Source organism: Microtus ochrogaster, chromosome 2 (assembly GCF_000317375.1).
Source record: "Microtus ochrogaster isolate Prairie Vole_2 chromosome 2, MicOch1.0, whole genome shotgun sequence".
Classification (NCBI taxonomy): Eukaryota; Metazoa; Chordata; class Mammalia; order Rodentia; family Cricetidae; genus Microtus; species Microtus ochrogaster.
The window spans coordinates 54,611,794-54,623,099 of NC_022010.1; the positions used below are offsets into that span (position 1 = coordinate 54,611,794).

At 42.4% G+C, this 11,306-nt stretch overlaps 1 protein-coding gene across 2 annotated transcripts in view; it reads right to left on the minus strand.

Annotated features, from left to right (window-relative positions):
• Window positions 1-874: 874 nt before the first annotated feature.
• Window positions 875-11,306, minus strand: part of Qtrt2 (queuine tRNA-ribosyltransferase accessory subunit 2) — a 25,335-nt gene continuing 14,903 nt past the window's right edge. For both annotated transcript variants that reach the window (XM_005345002.3, XM_026788905.1), the window contains exons 6-9: window positions 8,283-8,482; window positions 5,722-5,873; window positions 4,176-4,293; window positions 875-2,543 (exon numbers count right to left, since the gene is read on the minus strand). In XM_005345002.3, coding sequence (XP_005345059.2) covers window positions 2,312-2,543; window positions 4,176-4,293; window positions 5,722-5,873; window positions 8,283-8,482 — 702 coding nt within the window. In that variant the 3' untranslated portion in view covers window positions 875-2,311. The remainder of the gene's footprint in view (window positions 2,544-4,175; window positions 4,294-5,721; window positions 5,874-8,282; window positions 8,483-11,306) is intronic.

The window sequence follows — 11,306 nt, forward strand, 5'->3', positions numbered from 1 at the left end:
CATGGTACTGTGGACACATCTGCCAGGCCAACTCTCCCACTGAGATAGTTCCATCGCTTCTTTTGTTGACTCGCTCAGTATCCTCAACTCCGAAACCAGTCAAAATAAAATGGAGGAAGAGATGGAGAAAAAGATATTGAGACAGGGTCTTGCTATGTGAGTCAGGCTGGTCTTGAACTCAAGTCTTCCTTCCCTGTCTTGGAAGTGTTGGACTCACAGGCAGGTGCCAGTACTCAGAACTAAGAATTTGCTACAAAGATGAATAGTTGTGCTTTACTCTGGGAAGCGAGACTTTAACCCGGCAGTTGAGAAGCGACAATTTCTGGAAGACTTTCAGGCAAGCCCAAACCACCCTTCTACTGAACCTCGGTTTACAACATGGGGAGAACAGCCCCTCCCAGGCATACTTCTAGGGTCACTGAGCTACGCAATGCTCCAAAGGGGGCCACTACGGTGACTCAGGGAGTAAAGGCACTTGCCCAAGACTGAGTCTGAGTCCTAGAATCTACAAGGTGGAAGGAGAGAGCACCTGAGAGCTGTCCTCACCACACGAGTTAGGACACATTTGTAAACACACACACAGGCAGGTGTCGACAACTGCTCCAGAGATTGTGCTGAACATCTGTTACTGTGTGAAGTAGCATGGCCTGAGAGCCACTAGTCATGTAACGTACAGAGGCCAGTAAAGTATATTGAGTAACGTTCCTTCACATCCAACATGGAAATTTCTTTAGATACTAAATGATAAAATCTGGAGCAAGTTTTTTCCCATGAGAAAACTTTAGGACAGTCCCTGTACCATGGAAATTTAATACTTTAGTAAATTTACTCCCACTAACAAAAAATCAACACACAGTGGAGGCTTTTTGTTTTGTTTTTTTTAATTAAAAATGTTTATTGGCTATTGCCCTTAATACATTTAAAACATAAAAGAATTTTTTCAAATGTGCTAATAAGAAAAAGACCCAGGGACCTGAACAATGTTTAACAGAATTTTCAGTGTTTTGGGCATAAATAAAACTCATAAATTTATATGGATTCTTGGATATTTACTAGTAATCCTTCAATAATGGGTTTGGTATTGACCAAGAATACAAACACATAAACAAGTATAAAATACATTCAATAGAGATCACTGAGAACACAAACTGTCTCCATAGTATCCTTTGCATTCATGAGAAGTCATCATACCACTAAATGAAAAAACCAAGTTGAGTTTCTAACACATAAGAATACAATTAACTACATAATTATTACATACAATATTCAGTAATGCCCATTATAAAATTGAAGCCAATAAAATATAAGAAATACATTTCTTGTATATTCAAAAAGATTTTAAATTGTTATTTTTATAAAAATTACATGTATATACATGTTTTGAGTATTCTATAGAAAATCTGATAAATATAGAAAAGCACACACACACAACAACAAATAAACAAAAACCCTGTCATGATACCAACAAAACTATAGAATCGAGAGAACCCAGGAAGGACAACCAGACTCAGATCCTGCAGCTGCCAACCACCAACTCTGCAAACCACAGACCAAACTTCCTGATGCATTAAAACAAAAACAAAAACAAAAACAAAAACAAAAACAAAAACAAAAAAAAACTCCAGTCACTTCCCACCTTGGTGCAGGAGCTCCGCGACTGCCAGCCTAAGGAAAGATTTCATCTGGGAAACAGAGCAAGTACTTGGAAAATGAGCGTCAGTGTTGACCAGGAGAAGGACTAAGCAAAGCTGGTTCCATCTGTAGGAGAAATCACTCTGGGAGAGAAGACTAGGAAGTCAATGTGAAACAGTCAACTGAGAAGAAGAGAGGCTCTGTGTACTCTGCTGAATTCTGGAGGGGGCATGGTCAAGGCTTACAGTAAGAATTCAAATTACAGCTTCCCCAGAGATGGATAGGACTAGATTTGGAAAATTCCTTTCATGATATCCTTCCATTTCCTCAGAAACGAAGGCTACTTTCAATGTTTGTGAACCAGTGCTGGTCCTCAAAGTCATGAAGAATTCCAAACAGAGATCATGTTCAAGACAAAGTCTGCCTGGATTGTTTGACTCTGATGATTTACAACCAGAATGTCTTGCCATGTTTTTTTAACAAGGAAAAGTTGACCCTGGAGGAGACATTCTGCTTTACTAAATCAAAACATGCTGAAGTCATGGTTCATATCATTCTGGTCCATTGAGGTCTCCAGCAGGCCTTCCTCTGCACCGCCATGGGCAGTCCGAGGCAGGCGCTCTTCATTCCCGCCATCAACACTGAAAGCTCAGGTCTTAGATTCTTTGTTTTCCCATTCTCAAGACATCTGTCTGCGGATGAGTTCTTTCAACTGTGCCAGAGTGTCACTTTTTAGTGCTTCCCGGATGGAGCAGAAAAATCTGAAGTAGTGTTCAAAGTTGTGCATCATGAGCAGGACGCCGGCCAGGAGCTCGTTGGTCACCAGCAGATGGTGGATGTATGCGCGAGTGTGATTCTTACAGCAGTAACAGGAGCACCCTCTCACGAGCGGGCTGAAGTCTTCCTGGTACCTGAGAAAGACAGAATCCAGAAGTGAAGAGACTAAGAAATTGACAACTAAGGTCTGGGTAGCCAGGGATACACAGAGAAAGCATGTCTCGAAAAAACAAACAAAAAAAGGAAATCTACAACCCAGGCTACTTACTCCACTGGAGAGATGGCTAAGGTAAGAATAGTCTCGCTGGGTACCCGCTCAAGGCGTGCTCTGACAGACACAACCTTACAAGTCTGCAGCCTGAGACAGTCACAATGGTCACTCATCAGTGCAAAGGCACGTGGTGTTCGGGCAGAAGATGCTCCTCTTCCACTCATGGGCACTAGTGTTAGCAGCCACCACATCCACCGGTTTAGCCAGGCTCTGCCTCTTGGCAATGACCATTCTGACTACCCTTTTACAGATGCAGACGACTGCTGCATATTTAGGAGGACTCTGGTGGAATCCCTTGCCTAAGGGCTTGAGTCTGGGCTCCATAACTCAACTGGGCATGCTGTTTACTATCCAGCTATGCACGTGTTTCTCATTCATTAACCAAAGATACTAACAGTCCACCTCCTGGAACTGTGAGGTTATTAAAGGAGCTAATACAGCAAAAAGGATCTAACCCTGATATTACACTTGTGTTACCTAAATATTATACTTAGGTAACACTAAATATTAGACTTGTGTTACCTTTCATTGCCTACTAAGGTACATGACTTTTCCAAGATAATATAATCAATTGCATTAGTAGGTATTTGTCCCCAAAACTTTAACCTAGCACCAAGAATAAGCATATATATTACCCTAACATTTATATGAAAGACAATAGTCTTGGCTACTTTAAAGAAAATATTAAAAGATATAGATGTTATCACTTCAGACCCACAATCATGAAATAGGATATAAACAGGATGTACGAATTTTACAATCTTTCATAAATTCTCAGGTCTATGCCGTTATTAGATAACCATGAAAAGTCAGAGCTCCTAAAACATCTTCTTATATAAATCAAACACACTAGTGCTATGCTCACAGAGCAACCAGGTTCTGAGGCTGGTGACTACCACTTTTAGTCAAATGTAAAGTTACAAGACAACTCAATTCATTCCTTTTGTTTTTAAGACAAGATTTCCTATGTAGTTCCAGCTGGCCCAGAATTTGCTCAATAGATCAAGGCTGGTCTCAAACTTAGAGCTCCATCTGCCTCTTCCAACATGCTGGATTAGAGGTGAACCCACCATGACCCTCCTCGGTTCATTCTTCACTGATAGCTGATTTAGAACCTGTATATAGTCAAGGGGACTTGAGCTCTTTCCAATGTACAAGCTACACTGTGTCTGACTCTCAATCCTCATTTTGCTCTGCTGTTACTTAAAGTAATCAGAATAGAAAAAAAAAAAATCAAGCAATGGATTCAGCTTCTTTCAGACAGCTTTTCTAAAGCAATAGTTATCTAGCTTAGTGTTCTGACAAGACAAAGTACCCGAAGTCATCTGCAGAGGAAAAAAGGTTTTCTGGAACCATATTTGAGAAGGCCTAAGTAATGTCCAACTATAAATATTTTACGAAGTCATAAACTGAAAAGGGAACAGTTACATAAACTTAAGACCGTCCGAAATTAAAAAGTCAGAAATCAAAACATAAACTTCAAAAAATTTCTTACTTTTTCTCTTTCAGATTAATTTCAAATGATGTCATTTCTTGGTTGCACCCAGCTGCTTCAATTTTCTTTATTTGATCCAAGCATTTTATTTCTTCTTGGATTCCATTTTGCTGCAATACTGAAGGGAAACCAATAAAAAGTCTTGAACGATCAGATAAGTGCACACTGGAAAAATTTTAATCTAGTTATAATTCCACAACCTTTGACCCTATAACTCCATTCTTACAATTATCTAAGGAAATCACCTAAGAAAAAACAAACAGCAGTACATTCCTGGATGGCCAAGGACTATTATCTACACCATCAAGACAACGAAGATATCTGAAAACTCCAAGCTAATCATGGATCCAAGTATGTGATATATAATCTTGTCATAAAGGAATGATTTTAAAAAGAAAAACGATGGGGGGTATCCCTATGACTTATCACGATGGATTTGTGACAGCACACAGTCCAAGCAGATTAATGTAGAACACGGCTTTAGTTTACGTCTTCTGTTTGGGACCTCTGGCCTTCCAAGGAACCCACAGTACCCTTGTGCTCCCTGCTTAATGGAGGAGCATGTCCTTCAACTTCAACAGAAATCCAGCTCACTCCAACATAGGAAGTAGAGAAGAGGTAAGCAGGAAAGCAATGAGAGCAATCCGTGCGGGTCCAGACAGCCAGATGGTTCTAGAATAATTTTAGTAAACCGAGACGAGCACTGAGCACAAAAATGCTATGGGATAGGATTGTTCACACGAACTGTGTGCTGAGATGGGAACACAATAAAGCTCTGGCATTTTGGAAAATCCTGGTCACTTTGGGGAAGAGCTGGCAACTTTCTTTAAACTCTTCGCTAGGTAAAATTAGACAGATTTTATAGAATACGCAGACACAAATAGGATTAAAGGGTTGAAAATAAAGAGGGAGAAAAGGAAGCCAGAGGGGACTGTGCAGGCCACTCATCCCTGAAGACAGGCTTCAGAGGAGCAGCCCAGGGCCCGTGACTGGGTGGGTCCTCTTCCCTAACATGTGTGTCAGGATCTGAAATTGCTTGTCTTGACTTTGAAATAACAATAAAAGAAAATGGCAGCACTTCAAAGAAATATGAGCAGAAGAAAGCAGCTTTCAGATCTCAGAGAAGCAAAGGTGACACGAGCAGCCCATGACAGTGAGATCCCTGGGAGTTAATTGCATGGGGCTTGCAGGAGGGAGGCAAGAAATCTTTTGTGGATAAAAAATAAATTAACTTTTACTAAGCTGCTCAAAGGTTTCCTTTCCTTAGATTTTCATTACGATTTACTCTGAATTTTTTTCCCCCGAGCTGTGAACAAAGGAGGTCTTGTTTTTGCAGACCACAAAAGTCCCGTCTATATTGATGACCTACACGTGTAGTATTAAGTGCCTTGCCCTAGGTGCCAATATCTCAGGGAACACAAGGAAAAAAAAAATCAAGATGGACCTTTATGAAAGGCTGGTGCTGCGTGTACATATTTGTGACTTGGGCCACAAAGTCATGGGAAATGGGATAAAGCTAAGAGTGAGGTGAATGTCAAAGACCCACATGTCTCTTCAGGACTCAGCTGGCAATCAAAGGTGAAAGTCAGGGCACAACCCCGCTCAGTCACTTGATATGGGAAAAAACTCTCAAACAGGTCCACTCCTTTTTCAATACAATCGAGCACTTCGTCGGGCCGGCTGACTCCGCAGATGAGCCTGGAAAGACGGGACAACAACGTAAGTCAATGGCCACGAAGAAATCAGAGAACGCTACCACATCAACGGGGCGTATGAAAAACAGCAGCCAAACTCAAGCTCAGGGTGGCAGGGACATGGCTGTGTTGCTTTAGGCAGTTCCTTTATACCCTGTTCTCTGGATCTTCATTATAAAGAGCTCCACAAAACCATCATGAGGCCCAAGGAGGCAGTGGCAAAGCAAACAGTATCGTTTCTAACTCTTTCCACTCCCGTCTTTCTGGTCCACCTCCCTGGCCACAGACTGAACTTTACCCCCCATCTAAACACTGCATAGATACTTTTAAAAGAATATAATTTGCTTTATTTCTCCATTTTTGAGTGTATTTTACAGATTCATTTAACAGCTCCTCTTGTTCTCAGAATTTCAGCACTCACACCAGGATCTAAGACTTTCTTCGTATTTTCTTTGCTAACAAAAAGTCCGCACTGGGAAATGAAATGGTATCTTCTAAGGGAAGGGCTACGGCACTTTGGGAGCATGAATAATTTTCAAGAGGGTTTGGACAGGAAGGCAAGGCTCGGAGAAGCGTGAGATCAGGACTGGCTAGCTGCAACTACTCCTCTTGTTAAAGTTTGTTTTTCTGCCCACAGACCTTTCCATGAATGAGGGCAGAAAAGCTTTTAGACTTTCTGATTTCTTAGAAGAGTTTTTAACAATGCGTTTATGTAATACTAAGCAAGCAGAACCCTTCTATGTATGCCAGCTTTCCTGAATACAGCCTCCTTCCAGCCCTGTGAGGCTTTAGAACTCCACTCCAACTGAAGCTGGCATTTTACACACTTACAGAAAAACAATCCCAGCTTTCAAATTCAGAAAGAGACATCTGTGAAGACTTAGCACAAAAAAGTCCAGAAAATGACTAGAAAAGCTCACGCTGAGCTATTCATCTGTAGCAGGGAAGGGGGTGATGCTAAAAACTGGTGCGCGCATGTGTGTGTGCCTGAATGTGTGTGTGTCTGTATATGCACACGATGGCTGTGAGAACGTGTTCTAGGGACTCTTCACACCCAAGTACACAGGTATGAGTCACTAAGCTGTCTCTATGATGCAGGCACACAATTATATTAGGCTCTCAAAAAGTACTAAGATTACACATGTCCTGTTTAATAACCTTGAAAATTAAATAGCATCTCAGAGCCAAATTTCCCAATATATCACTGGTTAAAAGGCAAGAATATTCACATTAAGGATATAAGACTAAACAGAAAACTTTTTAAAACTGACATATTAAATTGTATGTATTTTTCACAAACAATGTATTTTGGAATTTGTAGACATGAAATGGGTCAATCTAGCCAAATAACAAATCTCATACAATTACTGTTTTCCTGGTGATAATACTTAATTCATCAGACTACACAACAAACCCACGGCATTTACCCCTCTGATTTAGCTGGAAGTACATACCCTTTGAGCAGCATCTTACCCACCTCCATGCTCCTGCTCGCCCCAACCTCCAATAGCTCAACCTCAAGGAGAGGGACATTTTCAGACCCAACAAGAGTGAGGTCACACACAGGCGCCCTCTTTCTGAGCCTGCTTTATTTCATCCAATGTCATGACCTTTAGGGTCACCTACGGTTTTTGGTTTTGGCGTCTGTATATTTAATAAAGCAGGAAAATGCAGGCTATAGCTCAGCTGGTCAAGTGCTTGGCTAACGTTCACAAAGCTCTGGGCTCCATCCCCAGCGCCGGAGCAATGACACACGCCTGTAATCCCAGCACTCGGGAGGCAGAGGTCAGAAGATTCATAGCAAGTTTGAGGCCAGCCTAGACTACACAAGATTCCACAGAAGTAAAAATAATACATTAAGAAAATTTAGGTACTAGTATGGCATCAGCTGCTCTGAAATCCAGACTAGCCTCTCATCTCTGTTACCACTGCAGTATTCAAAAGAACCAACCCTACAAGCTTCATCACTTCAAAAAACAAAACACCACCATCACTGCTTGCCACAAAAGCAGAAACTTCTCGAAGGTCCTTACTAACAGAGCATACCCTCATGCGACTAAGCACACGGACTTCAACATGCCTTGACTTAAACGAGAATGGCACATGACTTTACACCTGTCTCCACGTACCATGTCACAACAATAAAGGGAGCGTCTGTATTTGCCTCACGGATGAGAGGGCACAGAATGAGAGACACATTTGTCCTCGGTTATAATATCAAACTCATCTCACGCCAATTCTCCCCTCTACATTCTGAAACCAGGAGAGCAGCCTCGAAGGAAACCGCCCAGCTGGCCGAGAACAAGACAGGAAGAACGACGACATGGAAAGCACCCTGTGTAGACCGCATCACACCGTCACCAGCACCCCTGTCACCTCTCACGAGGCGCCTGCATCCTAACCCAGCACTGGCCTTGGTTTGTCCTCTGGCAGCTCTGCAGTGACTGATGACAGCAAGTGCAGCCTGGTTTCTGTGACCGTTGGATTCCCTTGAAAGCCGTCCAGAAGGAAGCCCCCCACAGGCCGCTTGGCTGTCTCTCGTGCGGACCTCAACCGCTCCTCCATCACATCTCCACCTTCAATCACTCCAATGATCACACTTTTCTGAAGGACCTGAGAGAAGAAAGAATTGAACGCCTTTAACCATTACAAGAACCCAAGACCTGTTTGCATGAATTTTTCATCGAAGTCCAACAGACAGAAGAAAGAAGTCTTTGAAAGTACTATAGATGTGCACTCCAAGAACCTTTAGGGCTCTAGTGAACACACCGTAAAAAGAGGTTTTGCCTAGCAGCCAGGCAACAGCTAAGAGTCCTGTGGGAAGGCTGCTCTACCACTGCAGCCACCATTGGACACTATAACCTATAAGACCCACTCCGCTGCCCAAACCCACCCAGCCCATCATCACCTGGACAACCACCCCCCACCAAGATCAGCAGCCCCTAAAGGCACAAGCACCACCCATATCAACTGGAAGAAAAGCAGTCTCTGATGTGGGAGTGTCATATATCAATCTGTTGATTTCATTGGTTGAGTAATAAAAAAACTGCTTGGGCTCATAGCTTAGAACATAGGTGGGTGGAGTAAACAGAGCAGAATGCTGGGAGGAAGAGGAAGTGAGGTAAGATGCCTCAGGCAGAGACGCCATGCTCCCGGCTCCTGGGCAGATGCGGGGATAGCTCTGCTCTCCGAGGCACACGCGATGAAGCTCCGACCCAGGATGGACGTAGGTTAGAATCTTCCCGGTAAGACCGGTGCTCACTAAGACTGGTGCTCACAGATTATTAGAGATGGGTTGATCGGGATATCAGAATTAGCCAGTAAGGGCTAGAGCTAAAGAGCCAAGCAGTGTTTAAATTAATACAATCTGTGTGTTGTTATTTCAATAAGCTATCAGGCGGCTGGGGTGCTGGGAACGCAGCCCCGCCGCTCCTATTACTACAAGTCTCCCTGCAAAGAGCCCTCTCCAGCAACATCAGCAGACCCTATTGGCACATGTGCCACCCACACCAGATAGAAAAGGCACAGGCAAAACCCACACCAGTTGGAAGAACAGACCCCATAGGTACAAGTAAAGCCCACACTAGCCAGAAGAACTGAAATATATGCTACAACTAGGCATCCAAACCCTCACAAACCTCAGCTGAGACAACCTGCTCAACCGGACAATTAGCCAATTACCGGAACCCATGGCCATTCAGTAGAAAGACAATAAAGAACAAAAGACCCATCTAATAAAGACATCACAAGAATCAACACCCATACCTATAATTATCCCAAACCCAGATGGGTAAACAGCAGTGTAAGAATACATCCAATAACATCAAGAGCAATACAGCACTATCAGAACCTAGTGGTTCGACAACAGCAGGACCTGAACATCCCAATGCAGATGAAGCAGAAAATGACCTTAAAAATAGCTTTATGAGCCGGGCGGTGGTGGCGCACGCCTTTAATCCCAGCACTCGGGAGGCAGAGGCAGGCGGATCTCTGTGAGTTCGAGGCCAGCCTGGTCTACAAAAGCTAGTTCCAGGACAGGCACTAAAAACTACAGAGAAACCCTGTCTCAAAAAAAAAAAAAAAAAAAAAAAAGAAAAAAAATAGCTTTATGAGATGATAGAGGCCCTTAAAAGGAAATGAAAAATTCCCTTAAAGAAGTGGGAGGAAAAGACAAAAAAAATTGGAAATCGGTAAATCCTTTAAGAAACCCAAAAACAAAAAAACAAAGAAACAAACAAGTGAAGGAAGCAGTTCAAGACTTGAAACTTGAAATAGAGGCAATCAAGAAAACACAAACCGAGGGAATTCTGGAAATGGAAAATCTGAGTAAGAGAACAGGACCTAGAGATGCAAACTAACCAACAGAATACAAGAAGCAGAAGAGAGGAACTCAGAGTTGAAGATACAATAGAGAAAATCTTAAATTCGACAAATTCTTAACATAAATCTGGGACACCGAAAAGAACAAACCTAAGAATAATAAGGACAGAAGAAGGAGACAAAGTTCAGCTCAAAACACAGAAAATATATTCAACAAATCATAGAAGAAAACTTTCCCAACCTAAAGGACATGCCTATAAAGATACAAGAAGCTTACAGAATACCAAATAGACTGAACAACAACAAAAAAGTCCCCTCGCCACAAAATAATCAAAGCACTAAACATGCTGATGTGGGAGTCTGCTGTTTTGTGCTGATTTCATTGGTTAAATAAAGAGACTGCCTTGGCCCTTTAAGAGGACAGAAAATTAGGTAGGCGGAGTAGACTGAACAGAATGCTGGAGAAAGAAGCAGATTGAGGAGTCGCCATGATTCTCCTACCGGACACAGACGCACGTTAAGATCTTCCCTGGTAAGACACCTCGTGGTGTTACAGGGATATTAGAAATGGGTTAGGTCAATATGTAAGAGCTAGCCAATAAGAGGCTGGAACTAATGGGCCAGGCAGTGTTTAAAAGAATACAGTTTCCGTGTAATTATTTCAGGGCATAAGCTAGCCATGTGGGCGGCCGGGTGCTGGGGACACAGCCCCGCTGCTCTTATTACAACAACATACAGAATAAAGAAAGAATACTAAGTGCTATAAAGGAAAAATGCCAAGTAACATATAAACACAGACCTATCAGAATTAGACCCAACTTGTCAATGGAGACAGAAAGCCAGAAGGTCCTAGAGAGATGTTTTGCAGACACTAAGAGACCACAGATGCCATTCCAGACTACTTCAGCCAGCAAAACTTTCAATCACCATAGATGGAGAAAACAAGATTCTGCCAGACAAAAAAATTAACAGAAAAGTAAGGGATCTAATGGATGTTATGACTCAAATGGACTTAACAGACATCTATAGACCACTTCGCCCAAACACAAAAGAATATACGGCACCTCATGGAACTGTCTCTAAAATTAACCACAGAAGCCGGGCAGTGGTGGCTCAC